We start from the raw sequence: 16326 nt of genomic DNA on the forward strand, positions 1-16326 counted from the left end.
CCAGCAGAACCAGGCTCAGGGAGGGGGGGTCATCTGCTGTGTGGGGAGAGAGAGGACATTTAGTTGTCTCTCTCCCATATAAATCACCCAGTGTAGAAACATATTTATCAATCCAGTATATCTAATCCAGCCCACAAAAATGAGGGTTTAGCTATTGCTCAGTTCAGATAAATCCAGATACTTAATTTAAATGAGGTTCTAATTTTAGCATTTTGGTAAATGGACTAGTACTTATATAGTGCTTTTCTACTAAGTTGAGCACTCAAACCACTTTGTACTACGAGTCCCATTCACCAAATCACAGACACAAGCATGCAGTGCTTTTATCTATGCCTAAGTGGTTTCTAACATTCACACTCACACTTGATGGATGCATCAGGGGCAACTCAGGGTTCAGTATCTTGCCCGAGGCATGTGAACTGGATGAGCCAGGGATCAAACCACTGACCTTCTGACTGGTAGATGACCCACTCTACTACCTGAGCCACAGCTGACCATTTCTCCCATATACTGTACTCTGAACGTGTGATATAGTGGGGTGTGATTTAATTTCCACCCAACACAGTCTATTCTTGCTTACGCATTAAAACTAGAGTCAATCACAGTCATGGGTCCAGTGAAAATAATCCAGGACGTTTATTAGAAATTCCAACAATACAAATCAGGCATTGTAAAGAAAAAAAAAAAGAATAAATAAAAAAGAATGTATTTTCAAATAAGGAAGACGTCACACCAGAAAAAAAGCACTGCACCACATAATCACATAAGGTAATGTGTTAAAACTGAGCCCACTCCAAAAATGCTAAATAAATTAACAGTGGTTCAAAGAAATCATAATGTTCCATATCAAACACAATTTCGTGCTACAGTTTTGTTTATTTATTTTTTTTGCTTGAGGTCATAAAAAACAGTTCTTGTTAACAAATAAGTTTTTAAACAATAAATATATCACAATCATTACAAGCAAGGAAGGAAAAATGCTTCAGTCACTCCCAAACCGAGAATTAAATTAGAATTTAACACTTAAACACATGAATCAAACCTATCTGAAGTGTATATGCATTCACTACAAAGAGCAAAAGTAGAGTGGCAGTCGAGTTTTAATACTGTATGTATGTACCATAGTTACAGAATAAAGTCTAAGATCAAAAATGAGCTATTTTTTATACTAGTAGTGGCAAAAGTAGCAATCCTGTTTGTGGTTCACACATTGATTATGCTTTACATGTATGCTACATTAGCGCCTGTAGCTGCCTGCTCCCATCATATACTCCACCTTAAGAGGTAAAAAAAACAAAAAAAACATCTCTTGATAAATGCAGAGGACTGCCAGTGTCAGATCCTCAGTGTTATAAATACAGCAGTTCTCCACAGTGTAGGCAAAAAGCTAGTGTTGTACATCATCTCTGTACACAGGTTCCCAGTGCTTTGTTCTCATGAGATTAACCCCTTCAGTCTGATATGTGCTGACTGCAGAGCCGCTTCACATCCTCCAAACAGCACTCTGCTGTTTTCACTACAGGCTGAAAATAAATCTGTGCACCCGACAGGCGAGGGACTGTTGCCACCTGGTGGTCAGAGTGCATCACGGACGCACTTTATTCCCCCTTTGTGTCTGAAGAGCAATAATCCCATTTACTATTTGTATTTCATTTATCTTCATTATTACTAGAATAGCTGACATAAATATCTGGAACCAGGCCAGGCAAAATTTAATTAAATGGTGTGGGGGGTGTTTTTTAGCCACAGGAATCTGTGCCAAATCAAAAGATGTGGATCCATCTGCTGTGGCGACTCCTTACGAACAAGGGAGCAGCTGAAATAAGCTTTATTTATCTTTAAATTACTGTGTTTTCCCCTTGGAGAAAAATCATACCCCTTTCCAACCCACAGGGGAGAAATTTATATTCTCAGAGGGCTGTTAGTCTATCAGAGCATGTTTCTGTGCAGTAATTCAGATTATGTCAGTTTAAAACATCTGCTGTAAACCGTCAGCATTGCCGTATAAAATGAGCCATTGCAGACAGTGCTTTCCTGCTGAGGTCTCCTTCCAGACCTCTGTGATGCACCACCACTTTGCTAAAACTGCACCTAAATACCTGCTGTCAGTCAGTCTGCAGGAGAATTAGCTCGCCAGGAGCTCCACATAAAGCAGCTTTAAAACTCACTCGATGCTGACGTCGTCCTTGTTTTTATTCCTACTGTCGGCCTCTGATGTATACGCTAATTAAAGTGTACTGTCAGCTGCTGTCAGTCAAACACCAACAAGCCTTTAAATATGTTAGACCACATAACTGAAAGGGAAAATGTTAAACTTCACATTATTTGCAGTGAAATCTGGGTCTCTCTGGTCTATTTTTATATGAGGACTAGTTTAAAATGATTTCTAATCATAGGATGGATACCTTATGTGCTTTAAAATGACCCCAAATCAAATGCCATCAACAACCTGAATGTGCATTTGAGTGAAACTGCAGTAAAATCTGGATTTCCTGGCATTTCTCTCTCTTGAATGATCATTTCTTTTTTCCAGTCCCAGCTATGCAGCATACACTCAGAAATCCCCAGACAGCATTTCCCTGCTGCTCATTTTCACAAAATTTGAAATCATCGCAGGAGTTGGATCAGCCTAAACTCCTACTGTGCCATCATCACACACACACACACACACACAAAAAAAAACAAAAAAAAAAAGAAAAACTAGGACATTGATGTGCTGACTAGGAAAGTTGGGCAGGAAGAGGTTTACGGGAAGCTAAATCTGGATACGAGAAGAAAGCGTCCATCATTTCAGCTCAACAGCGATTTCATCAGCGGTTGATGTCCCCGTCTTTCTTCAGCAGCGCCGAGTGGAGGATGGGTATTTGGTCTTCAGGCCCTCTTTGAAGTTGCGAAACAGAACCCGGTTGCGTTTGTTCTCCTCGTCTTTCCTAGCATGGAACTCCCCCTGGATCTTGAAGCCCCGGTGCACCACAAACGCAGTGCTCAGCACAGAGAACCTGTATCCGGCCACATGGAGCTCGCAGGCCTGGAGGGAGATAAAACAGCAGCATGAGAAGGCAGACACGGAGGTGGGAAGTGATGAGAGTGAACAGGGGGAAGGTGAGAGAAGATAATGACAGAAGAGACAGTGTACCGAGGACAGGAGTGAGAATAAAGGTGACAGACGGGGCTTTAGGAATGAGAGAAATGTCTTCTTCAGGTGCGAGGTGTCGGGGAGAGACCACGTGGAGTGATGAAGCCGACGAGGGTGTGCAGACATTTCCACAAAGGAAAGGTGAAGGATATAAAAAGAAGGCCATGACGTTTAGAAGGCACTACCACAGAAAGCAATTCATGTCGAGTAGATTGACTGACGGATTAATCGGTTAAAGAAGCATTCACTCCTTTAATAAACTAAAGTTGAGGAACTTTTGAGAGGTCTAAACTGATGCACCAGAGGCAGAGATATTCTGACTTTTCATCCTCAGTGAAGCTATGGCCAAGCTAATGTGTTTTGGTGTTAAAATGTGTAACATTTACCTTTTTACACTATTGTTACTTTTAATAACTTCCATCCATTTTCCTAAGTATTTATGCGATTTAGGGTTGCAAGGAAGACCGGAGACTATCCCAGCTCAGGGCCAGACAGGGCTGGGTTCTGTGCTATGGAGTTCAATATCCAGGGTATCCTTCTGCTGTCTGGATTTATTCAACCAAACATCAGCAATCAGGACAAGCGGTCAAATGAAGCTGGTTATCAACAGGCTAAGTCAACCCGGGGTTTATCAATCTAGTCACGAGCCCATTACCGAGAAAGGTTTTAGGACAGTAAGACTGCACAAGAGCAACAATATTAATAAAGTTTAGCCCATTTGAAGGCAGGAAGGAAGGAAAGGTGACAAAAATGCTGACTGTGTAAGTTAACAGTTATCAATATCACAGCTCTACCACTGAGACCCAGACGCTGCTGATGGATTACAATTCAGTGATTAAATTGTTTAAAAGACAGTTTTGGTTTTAATTCTTTCAGCTGCAGCCTCGGTGGTGTTCAATGGTCTGAGAGCAAGTAAAGAAAAGAAAAAACAAATATAGGCTTAGTCTACATGCAGATTTAAGGTCTGCAAACACAGGTTTGTGACTTACTTGACTTATGCCTGTTGCTTCCCTGTGGAGCATAGAGCCACAAGCAGGTGTATAAGAATCTGTATTTATTACTGATGCTCATCAAGGGAAAACAAAGACATGAGATGCTACTGGCCTGAGGAATCTTTCGAGAGTGGTGACGTTATTTTCCAGAGAACTGATTGGTCGGTAGGCACTGATTTAACCTATTGATCTCTAAATTGGATGCTTAGGTTTTACAGAGTTTTGGGCCTGGGGAAAAAAATTGAGTCTTTTAGCCCTAACAATCAGGAAAATAAATGCAGGTTCATTTTTGTTACTGGAGTCCCAGATGATGCAAAAGGTGATGAAAAAGCCTGAGTGTCAGTGAGGCAAACAGTAAAGAAAGTGCAGACTTCTGTCAAAATGCATCTGCAGATCCTGCGACAGCACTCCTGTGAACCAAGTACTCTCTTCTTCCTAAAATGAAAATCTACCCAAATTCTCTGGACTGACAATCAAATGAAGAGATTTAAAGGCAGAGGCAGGCAAAGTATCACACTGCTGGCTTTGGTTTATTGGGACTTACTAACAATATCTTTTAACTTCAGAGGGCCACTCGCTCCAGCCGCCATACATCTGGAACAAGTGGCACTGTTTTTTACACCTTTAAATTAGGAATAATAACCTTTTTCTTAATTAAAGATAGATGGTTTTTCTAGATTTCAGACTTAAGAGTTTGTTTTACCTCTAATGATTTTGTTGCTGACAGTGTGTGGTAGCGTTTCTTTTGTATAGCTTCTCCTGCACTTAGTGATCAGTTGTTATTTTGAAGCTTTTTTGTCGTGGGTTTCAATTTGTAGATGGATCTTGTTGAAACAGCAGCCACCTTTCTCATACCAACCTGGCTGATACGATTGAAGCCATATTGCTTGAAGTTCTCATCATAGAGGGGCACAGAGCGATGGCCGATGTAAAAGGGCTCCCAGGGGTCCACCCATGTGAGTGTGTAGGCAACTTCCAGGGCGCCTGTCTCTCGGACGTGACTGTTTACCCACTGCGAGTAGTTAGTGGGGGCTTGACAACGAGGACACAGCTCTTCATAAAAAGGCCGGACTTCACCGACCTGGTAGAGCTGAACCAACTCTGCCTTGGTGGCTGGCATCTTCCTTGCGTGGCGGATCTCGAAAGCCGGTAGGACGAAGACCTCATCACTTACAGGCTCACGCTTTGTGATCATGGCCAGAAACTGCTCATGCAGCTCAGCACTTGGCATCATGTCGATGTCGATGACCAGGATGTATGAGGACTCTGTGCCCCCTCTGGCGATGTTACGAAGAAGGTTGTTGGGATAGGAGATGTTTCCACTTATGGCATAGTTCTTGTACTTCTCCCCGTGAGTCTCCAGTCTGGAGAACACAGAGGCGCAGTCCTCGAGCCCTGCAAAGTGCTCACGGTCCTGCTCGGGAAAGCTGGCCATCTCTCCTGAGAGGCACACCAAGTGGAAGTCCACCAAGGATTGGATCTGAGGGCAGAAAAAACTGAGAGCGTACACCAGAGCTGTGGCAAACTTGACATCTTGGCCGTGTGCAAATATGGCCACAGAGATGGGGTTCTGCCACCTTTCCAGTAGAGATTCCAGGTAGTGCAGGTTGTTGATAGTGGTGTGTGTAGCTAAAGCCAGGATATTGGAGCTGGGGTCAGATCCCGGCCTCTCATTTGTGGTGAAGTCACTTTTAATCAAGTTCTTGTACACTCGGTACTGCCCGCTGTTGTCAAAGATCCCACCGGTGGACAGCGAGTACCTCAGGCGCTCCTTCCGCGAGTTTTTCTCCGGGTGCGCATTCTTCTTGGCCCCGGAGCCCCCGAAGAGCTCGGAGTATCGGTACCGCTGCTGCTTACCGTGAAACTTGGACAGGAAGGACAGGTAAATGAGCTGCAGCAGCGCCACTATCAGCAGGGCGCTCAGCACCACTTTGAAGGCTGAACATTTCTTGGAGAGATGCATCCCAGACAGACTACAGTACACAAAGCAGGTCCAAAAACCACAGCTGGATGACGCTTTCTGCTCTATTTCTGTCCCAGCTAGCGTCACCTACACTGCTACCTCAGTGCTAACTGCAGCCTCCCCGGCTGGAAATGTAAATGTGATGAATACTCGATCGCATATTTTTCTGGTTAGTGGCAGCGCTGACCTAGATTTTCACTCGACTTGAGAAAGAACGAATAAAGCGGCGAGTCGGATCCAGTTTCTGTGATCTCCATCAAAGCGCAACACAGTTGTGACCAGTCTGCCCCGCTGCTGCTGCTGCTGCTGCGACAGCGGCGCACGTCGATGTGTAATAGCCGTAATATTGGAAGTAAAGGCGCCGCTGAATTTAGTCCCGGAGAAGTTCTTGCGCTTATTTCAAATTGTTGAACTGATCACGGTGAAAATTAGAAGCTGTTTTCAGTACTGCGTCAGATAATGTGAGGTCATTTTAAATAATATGAATAAATATGAAAACTAATATCGTATGTGATTGCTAAAAACTATTTGCTGGACTAACGGAGACATTCAGACGAGGTGGCCGAGTGGTTAAGGCGATGGACTGCTAATCCATTGTGCTCTGCACGCGTGGGTTCGAATCCCATCCTCGTCGACAGCTTTTTCGCTTTTTACCCTTAATCCTTACTTCGTTTATGCAGCACCATGTGTTTAAAAATAGTCTCTTAGTTGCCGAGTCGCATTTGTTCACTTTACTCTAAGTGGACCAAGAGCTTTAAATAACAAATGGAGTGACTGACTCAAGCAATCTGCTTCAATCCCCACAACCAAGAATAAGCTCTATACCGATTATACGTGATATATTGCACAAGACGCACAGATTAAAAGTCTATGAAAATATCTATAAGTCCTAGTTATCTGGCAGTGCACACAAACAAACAGAGCTATCATAGCGTTGTATTTTTTTTATTATTAACTTTTACTCATTTTTATTTTTTTTCTGTTTAGTTGAGGTTCAGTAAGTTTGTTAATTCAAGTATAATTTTTCTTGTTTGAAGGTCTTTGGTATGGTTCATTCTAGTTATTAGTGTTATTATTTGTTAGAGGTAAGAGAAGTTCAGCACAACACAAGCACACAACACTGCCACGTAGACATCTCAGTCTCAAACATAAGCACTGGGGCCTCCTCAGGCTTGTTGTGTTTGACAGATTTAACAAAAACTAAAGCTAAAGACATCCCCGCATTTTTAGTTTAGTTTTCATTTTATTTGAAGTCCAGTGTTTAAGTTAAAGTCATTCCCCATGCAGTTTTAATTTCAGGTAACTATAATTACCTTGCAGACACATCTGGAGTTAATCATAATTTGACAATTGCTTGCATTCAGTTGGTTGTGTTGTGGTTTTGCACTTTAGATGTACAGAAAGGTTAGGCTCCTTAAAGATCAGGGTTACCCTTGGTTGGGGATGGGGGTAAGTGCTCACATTTGTTCCACACAAAGGAATTATGTCTGTGTTACTTCAGTTGACATAAATGTGTATTTTCCTGTTATTTGATTTTCCTTTAGCTCTGGGAAAAACCGTCGGTCCGTGGCAAACTTTTCAGTACCCCAGAAAAATCCTGAGGATGCTGTTTTATACAGTGGATATAAAAGGTTTCTCTCCTGCCTGCGACTTGGAAATCAGTTGTAACTCACCATGTTGAAGGTGTCTGAATTCCTAAAATCCACCTGAAAGAGGTTTTTTCCAGAAGAGCTATAATTGAGGATACAGAGGTGTATGCTTTGAGAAAAGAGATGCTGCAGACAGCTGGAATATATACAAGCCATGCAAGAGGGACTCTTTAAACTAGTCCTTTGAATTGATAACTTGAGTAATTTGAGATGATAAAACTTTCTGTCCTTCATTGTTTCTGTGTGAATGGGAATGATGCATTTTTTGTTGAAATTCATATTTAACCGGCAGCTTTAAAGTGATGGTGCTGAGGCACAGCTGTCTCATCTTGTTAAAAATGCCTGTTGCCTCGACTCCTTGTGGAGGCGATGACATGAACCGAGGATGAGTACGGTGTAAACGTCTATAAGAACATGAGATCCCACACAACAAAGCACAACTGTGACATGTTTTTTATTCATGAACACTAACAAAAAAAAGTCCTTACAACACATTAACCGTGTGGACAGTGTTCATCGGGTCCTAGGAGGCATTTCCTCAGTTTCGTTTTCAGTTGTTTCGTTTTTTTTTAATTAAGGTGTGGCAGTTACACTTCCAGGCTCGGCACCACTGAACACAAACTGACCTCATTCAGAGTGCTTATACAAACAGCAGCCTCTCTCTGCATGGCTTATGCGTGAAGCTAAATGTGCTCAGTGGCAAACAGACCGTCACTAAGGGAGGCTGAATGTGACGGCTTTGTTTTGATGCGTCGTGATGCATTTAGAGTAAAATCTTATCTTTACCTGCTCCTGTGTGACAGAGTAAGTATTCAGGGGTTGAATTGATGCCACATTTTTTCAGCAATAAAAAAAAGGCAAACATAAGACAGCTTTTACTTTCACACTGAACATAAGCAGAATACACCTGCCGCAAACTAACAAGTGTATTAGATTAAGCTGAAATGTCAGTAATCTTCAAATCCAGAGTTATCCTGCAAAGAGTTTCTGTTTTCCACCTAAACTTTGACTCCATCTACGTGTTCAGTACTGCAGAAATCAAAGGGCCCTACTGTCACTGTCCATGCTTACAAACTATGAAACTAAAACACCAGCTCCACTTTTGGATGCGCCTCCTTCGCTGTCCCTGGAGGGGGCAGCCGACTGGCCCTTTTCCTCTCCTTCACCCTCTCCCACCAAACGTATGTTGTAGCGTTCCCTGTACTCTGTGAGTTCCCGTCCCTTCGTCTGCATCTGTGAGTTGATGGACTCGATTATTTTGGAGATCTGTGAGGACAGATGACGGAAGAAAATTATATTGTGAAATAAGAGTTTATACACAATATATGAAGCTATTACACACCAAAGCACTCAGTGTTTAACAGTCAGATGGTAATATGCTATAATTTCCTCATCCATCACCTGTTCTTTGTTGTTTTCCAAGGCAGGTAGAACTTCTTTTACTGTCCTCTCCACCAACACTCCTCCTATTAGACGAAAGCACTTCCTCGACGGATCCACCTCCTTCAAGGTGTCTATTACTAAACTGAATGGGGAAAAAAAAAAACTTATTTCACCCAAAGACCACTCAGATATTTGTGACTAAGAACAAACATTCAGTGTTATTTTCACATCCCACCAAACGCATTCTGATCAAGCTGGTCTGTGCGAAAACCTTCTTTTTTAGTGTTAGAGTTTTAGAGTTTGATCATAAGCCTGCCTGTTCTGTGAGAACTCGTCCATGGAGAATTTACATTACAATGCACCAACTACACATGCTTCCCAGGTGGCAGACTTCAAAGAAGTATAACAGGAATACAAGGGCGGGCTGGGGATAAAATTCAGCCCGGGAGCTTGGTTTGGAGAGGCCTTTTATCCGATTGTACAACGGACAAACCATCATTTTAAGATAAGAGAACTTTATTTGCAGGTGCAGACTGCATCTGTGGCCGCAAGAGCTGCAGCGGCGAGCACTGCTGTGCTTAATTGGGTAAAAAAAAAAATTTCTGATCACCGGCTGGTTTGGCCTGGAAACGACCGGCCGTTTGGGAAACCTCCCGAACCTCCCGATGGCCACCACGCCCCTGCAGGAATAGCTACTCATTTATCAGGTCTTCAGCTGTCCGTGTCCACAGCAGAGTATAATCAAGGCTACAGAGGTGATATCTCGCTCTACTTGGGTGAGCAACACAGGTACGCCCGCCCAAGTCTATTTGATACCTCATTTTAGCGTTTTTATTTTTCAGCCACTCAAGATGAAATTGTTTTGCATCAAGTTCAACCAGCCAGCTGTTAGGATTGTGCCAATGAGCCAATGATGTCAGGGATTAACGATGGTCAAAGTGATAGCTCGCCAGTCACAGTGATTTTTATTTAATTTCCCCACTGATGCATTAAATTTACATTATCATTACTCTCTGATTGAGAGTTTCATGTCACCCCTCCACACAACTATAACTGACACTTGCAACACAACCGTGTTTGGGTGCATGCACACAAGCTCATCCCGGGACTTCTGCGAGCTTTGAAGTTTAATGTGTGTGCGCGCATCCACCATAATGAGAGAAAACACGCGGAGGATATTTCTAACTGCTGGACTGATACATCAGAGCATAATGTGACCGGATATGCAGAGACGATCATTTATCTCGTCTCCTTACCATTATTTTCCCACTGGACGTTTATATGATCCATTACAGCATCTCTGTGACAACACTGTGAATTTAAATCTTTCATTCACTGTCACCTCCCCACACACTGCTGTATGAAAGTTCTTTGCTGAACAAACGTAAAGTGTTGAGAGCACATTAAAAGGTTTGCACTGACCTGTGCTCATTGATGTCCATCTCCAACTCTGCAGCTTTAGAAGCCATACTGCGCTGTTCCTGACGCATCCTCTGAAATGTCGCCACCACCTGCCACACAAAAAAAACCCCACAGTGAGCACTAATACAGACCAGCAGAATTACTTCATATGGCATATTAGCTTTAAATTTATCCCAATGCAGTGCAGTAACACTCACAAGTCTCTAGTTTTGATAACTTTATGGGACAGCCATAATTACTATAGTTAAAAATTAAAAATATTATCTTCAAATGTGCTGCATTGTTTTCAATGACTCTACCTAACAGGACATAATGTAGTGAAAACTACTTCTGCCCATGGGGTGGATTACAAATACCTCAGTGTTCACAATGAAAATAGAGTGGACTTCACTAAAAACACAGAAGCTCTCCACAAGAAGGCCCAAAGCCATGCCTATTTTCTGATATGACTGAATATCAGAAATATAGAAAATTAATACTGTTCAGAGTGATTTATGAGTCTGTGGTGGCCAGTGCCATCCTCTCTGCTGTGGTGTGCTGAAGCAGCAGACACCAACAGACTCAACAAACTGATCTGAAGGCCAGTAACACTGAGGATGTGGAGCCTGACTCTCTGACAGCAAAATCTGAAAGAGGGATACTTTTCAGGTTATGGACAGTACTGGGAAATGTCATGACATGTTAAACAGCCACAGGAGCACGTTCAGCAAAAGATGCGCCACAGGAAATCATTCTTACTTGCGGTCCTCAGACGCCACAGCTCTTCCCTATGACACCTGGACTGTTTCCACTTGCCATAGTTTATATTCTAGTTTATATTATAGATAGTACTGTTTAACTTTGGAGTATTTATTTTAACATGTTGCACATTGAATGGAATGCCTTATTTCTACTGTTTCTATAGAGTAGGTGTGTGTCAATCCCCCATTACTGCCCTGCAGAGCAGAGATTTAAAGCTGCGATTTTTCTACAATTCATCTTCAAAAATTTGCATTAAAATTGCTTACAAAACACCCTATTCACCTTCCAAAAGTGAGTATCATATGACTTCATATTTTGATGTATTATTCTTTACGTCGTGGACAGTATTTTGAGCAAACATTATCAGCTAACAGTCAACATTTTTGAACCAGCTGTGACCTGGGTCAGGGCAAGTCATACCAAATAAGAATGATATTTAATTAATTCATCAAAGAAATCATTTTTTATTCATATAGTTTTAAAAAGCTTTTGATAAGCTTTCCAATGATACCAAGATCTCACAAATTGAGCTAGAAATGAGAAAAAAAACAAAGCAATTACCAACACCCAGAATCAGGTCAGCTACAGTTTTATAGATCATAGTAATTATACATAACTACTGATCAGCTTATTTAGCGTTGCTTTAAATAGCATAACTTTCTTGTTATTCATCACAGAAAAAGTGATCTTGGTATCATTAGAAAGGTCTTGTTAAGAGATAATATCATTAAAATCCCCAGACCTATACAGTTTACATTTTTCTATTTTCACATTTTTTATCTTCCAAGAAATAATGATGATGAAGTTTAACAGCCTCGATATGTAATAACAGACAACTGTATTAGTAGTTACCCGTTAACTGTATTATAATTGTTGTTATATATTAACATGTTGTTGCACGTTAATTGTTTATAAAATTAACAGAAAAAAATAATAGTTTTCTTCATAGTTTGATGACAGCAGCTAAACTGCAGACTCAGCTCATCACAGCAGGTACTTCATGAATATCTAAGCAGGGTCACGCTGGTAAAGCGGGGCTGGGTGGATAAAAATAGCATCTTTCTTCACGCAGCTGCACCACCTCCTTACACATACGCCTAACCACCATAAAGCGCTCCTCAGAAACACACAGCTGACCCCAGCGCTTTAAGTAAACGCTTTAATGTTGGTGGCTGAACTCCAGCTGCGTGTGCGCTCCGTCGTTTCTGAGTCAAAGCAGACCGATGGCCGGCTCACCGCGATGGGGAAGCTAACGTTAGCTTCAGCTAGCCGGGAGTCAGGCTGGTGGCTTTAAAGTCACCGCATGCGGCTCAACGATAACAACATTAATGAGTGCACCGACGGAGCAGCCTGAGGTGGAGATGAGGGTACCTGTTCAGCAGACGGTCCGGACTGTTTCCCACCGCTGTTGTTGCTGGATTTGCTACCCGTGGTGCTACTGTTGGCTGCCATCTTGGAAGGGTGTTGCTGCAAGGGACCCCGGAAAAGACGTACAGAATGCCTGTGTGAAAAAATAAAATAAAATAAGGCTCACTCCACCTTTCTAAATAAAATTTGCACAGTCTCAGTATTTTTTTTTTATCACTGTTGTGCAAGAAGTTCTGCTGCTCCTGTAAGACAGCAATTTACCTTGTAGGATCAATAAATTATCTTTCTACAGTAATAAAGGTGGATTTAATCAATTGTTTATGAAGCCTCATTTTTAAGCCTTGAGCGTTTTCACCGTTTCCATCTTAGTTTTAAACACCCAGATGTCACAAGGAAGGTCTGTGACATCTGGAAACCACTTTTATTCAATACGACGGAGCCTATAAACTAATCAGGAACGTGTTTACAGAGATTAGGTCACCAAAATGTTTTCCCAGAAACTCCTATAGGACCTGAAGTGTTTTTGCAATCACAGTTATTACCCCCTCCTGGTCTTCAGATAGAATGCAGGTTAATTTTCCCAACCCGGAAGCTGCGTTCATGTTATATTGTCAGTGTTTGCAGCAAAATACTATAATAACTATGCATGCTGAACAGAGCTGACTCCTTTCCAAGAATTTAATCCTTTCAGTTCTGAATATACAGGTTATTAAATTTGGCATTTTCAGCGAAAATAAGAAGGAGGACTTTGTCTTAAATATTATATTACTGGTGAAATTTTTTATTATTTTATATTTTATATGGGTTCATTATTGTTTTACTTATGATTGGTATTAAGACATGTAATAAAACTTGCCTTTCTGTTTGGTTATCACCTGTTTTATGTCTACATTTGCTGATTTAAATAAAGTTTATTGAAAGGAAAAAAAAACGCATGCTGAAAAATGACTAACTGGGGTGGGTGACAGACACATCTAGTGATTAAGACTGTCTGATCTATGTGAATGGCTCTGGAAAAACAGCATTAATCAAAACCCCAGGAATGAGAATGTGTATTCAGAACTGATTCCTTCATTTACACTCAGTTATTTTCTTTTTCTGATCAGAGTCTCATTTATTAAATTTGCCCGTGGAAAACCAGTTTTCCCACAGGGAACTAAGCAGTATTTGTCTGTGGTTGCCTCGTTTCTGCTTGTTGCTTCCTGTGTGGACACCTATGTAGTCTTTACTATTTAACATTCTCCTAATGTTATGAAAAATTTGTGGTATTTGTACTGTTAATAGGCTGTGTCACTGTGTCACTGTTCTTTTGAAATTGTGCATAATATTTGAAGACAGCAATTTAGCTTATTGGCTCCAATTTTCCATTTTTTGGGGGGAGGGGGGGGGGGGGGTATTTGATTTGGGAAGAAATAAGTGCACTGCTCAAAGAAAACTAAAGGCTGTTACTCTGAAGCACTTATAGGAAAGTTTCCATCACTGGAACTGACTATTTGTTTATTCATTAATTTTTTTTTAAATTTCTAACTTGCTTTATTTTCTGTGAAAATGTGAGAGACACACCGGATCCAAAAGTGTCCCCAGAGTTGCAGTATATACTGATGCTACTGTCAACCAGTCAGCTGGTGCTCTTAGGGGGTCAGCCTCATTAGCTACTACCTCTCTGTTAACAGTTTGTATACAGGAAATAAATTTGTGTGAACTTTTGCCTCACATGTACCAAAATCTGCCAGGAGAGGGTGCCAAAAGATGCTTTTACATTGCAAGTGGTTTGGTGCTACATAAATACAGAATTTCTGTCAGAACCACTTAAAGTTTGCCTTCTTGTGTGTTATAGTGTTGTTAAAATTACGTGCAAATTACGGCAGATGGAAAGGAAAAGGTCAAAGCCATCAGGTGCGCAGTTTAGGAAAAAGAGAAAAGAAGAAGAGGAGAAACAAGCAAAGATAAAGGTAAGCAGAAGCTGTGAAATATTTCAGTTTCTTCCATGTTTTTTTCAAATAAAAATTTTAAAGAAATTCTGAGTGTGCCTGTGATGGTGGGAGGGACCTTCTGTTAAAACCTGTCTGTCAGACCATGGCCAGTGGCGGTTTCTGATATGGGCGACATGGGCAGCCTCCCAGGGCGGCTTTTCATCTAGGGCCCTCCCCCCAATGCATTGCGATCGCCGCAGCAGCGCCTACCGCACTACTCCACTTGTGGGGTAATGAGCACCCTCTTCCTGCTGTGTGGTGCATGTAGCTTTCTGCCATGGTCTGACAGACAGGTTGTAACAGAAGCAAAGGGGCAGACGGGGGATTCTCTTGTCTCGGTTGGTGAGCCTAGAATTACGGAACCCAGCAAGGAACACAGGGGGGAAAAAAACAAGAGCAAAAAAAAAAAGAGGCACTTTTGCGAGACGTCGAATGCGTTTCCGTGTTAATCTTGATACGGCAGCGTCCCTGAGGACGCTGAAAAGATCGGCGAGAGGTTGCCAGAAAAAGTCGCCTTTAATTTATAATTCAGCAGTTACTGTTGGCCGTTACGGCCAAAACTGTACAGGCATGAACAGAGGTGGGCTGGGGTTGAAATTCAGCCCGAGAGCTTGGTTTGGAGAGGCCTTTTATCCGATCGTACAACAGACAAAAAAAATTCTGACCTGTTTGGGAAACCTCGCCAAAACTGTACAGGCATGAATGAATGAACCTGGCTGACTGTCTCGCTGTCACTGCTTCACTCGATCGCCACACACACAGCGCTGCACCGCCCCCTTCTCTCCTCAGCCGGGGGTGCGGGACGAGTGAAGCAGTGATGGCGTGAGAGCGAGACAGTCAGCCGGGTTCATTCAAAATAACTCGGGATCTCGCAAAACTTTTGCAAGATCTCGCAAAACTGGCTCTTTTTTTTTTTTCTCCTCCCATGTCCCCCCCCCCCCCCCCATGTCACTTGCGGGTTCCATATAGAATGAAATTAGATGCACACAACGGATAGAACACAAATCACATTTCATTAATAATACTGTAAATATGGTCATTAATTCATAGTATTTGTGTGAACCCGAATCCTGATGGAAAAAAATAACAAATACAAATCTAGACGGTTTGGACAAATGTTGGTGGATGGTGCAGTGTTGCCAGATTGGGCAGCTTGTGAACACATTGGGCTGGAAAATTATATAGATATATAATTCCTTCCTAAAAACCTACCAAATACAGCTATGTTATGGATTCCTGTGGGGATGGACGATAACGTTCCTGGCTGCACTGTGTGGACGTGGCATATATATTGATACCAGGATTTCTTTTCCTGAACTGGACCTGGGGATACCTGGTATCCGGGCAGCTGTTCAGGCCCTAGTAAGGCTGCCTATGAGGGATGCAGAAACAGTACGAACTCAATCAGACTCAGTAGAGCTGAATCAAAATGGATTACATCTGGAGGAGTGTTGGAGTCTCTGTTCTGTGTGGCGGAGTAGAACCAAATTCCGATTATTGGACTTCTGAGAGGTAACCAGAAAACTGTAAGGTCTGTCAGCAAATAGTTATGACGGCCCGAACCCAAACAATTGCACTATTTGGAATTTGGCTCCCAGACTGCCTTGGATGCTGTCTATCTAAATCGCCTCTTGGAGATGTTTGTAAATAGATACTCTTCACCCCCGCCCCGTGTTGCCGGATGTCCGCCCACGGCACT

General features: G+C 42.1%; 2 protein-coding genes and 1 non-coding gene across 3 annotated transcripts; 1 reads left to right on the top strand and 2 right to left on the bottom strand.

Annotated features, from left to right (window-relative positions):
- Positions 1 to 650: 650 nt before the first annotated feature.
- b4gat1 (beta-1,4-glucuronyltransferase 1) lies at positions 651 to 6406 on the bottom strand. Its single transcript, XM_030753440.1, has 2 exons — positions 4988 to 6406; positions 651 to 3028 (listed from the first exon to the last, which is right to left on the bottom strand). Exons 1-2 carry the CDS (start codon positions 6089 to 6091, stop codon positions 2837 to 2839), a joined length of 1296 nt encoding a protein of 431 aa, XP_030609300.1. The 5' UTR covers positions 6092 to 6406; the 3' UTR covers positions 651 to 2836.
- A 237-nt stretch (positions 6407 to 6643) lies between these two features.
- trnas-gcu (transfer RNA serine (anticodon GCU)) lies at positions 6644 to 6725 on the top strand. Its single transcript has one exon. It is a non-coding gene; the product is annotated as a tRNA-Ser (tRNA).
- Positions 6726 to 8175: 1450 nt separating this feature from the next.
- On the bottom strand, positions 8176 to 12787 carry pfdn2 (prefoldin subunit 2). The gene is made up of 4 exons (XM_030753460.1): positions 12658 to 12787; positions 10546 to 10634; positions 9142 to 9265; positions 8176 to 9006 (listed from the first exon to the last, which is right to left on the bottom strand). Exons 1-4 carry the CDS (start codon positions 12736 to 12738, stop codon positions 8815 to 8817), a joined length of 486 nt encoding a protein of 161 aa, XP_030609320.1. The 5' UTR covers positions 12739 to 12787; the 3' UTR covers positions 8176 to 8814.
- Between the last annotated feature and the right edge of the window lie 3539 nt (positions 12788 to 16326).

The sequence above is a fragment of the Archocentrus centrarchus genome, chromosome 18 (genome assembly GCF_007364275.1).
Source record: "Archocentrus centrarchus isolate MPI-CPG fArcCen1 chromosome 18, fArcCen1, whole genome shotgun sequence".
In the NCBI taxonomy this organism is placed as follows: Eukaryota; Metazoa; Chordata; class Actinopteri; order Cichliformes; family Cichlidae; genus Archocentrus; species Archocentrus centrarchus.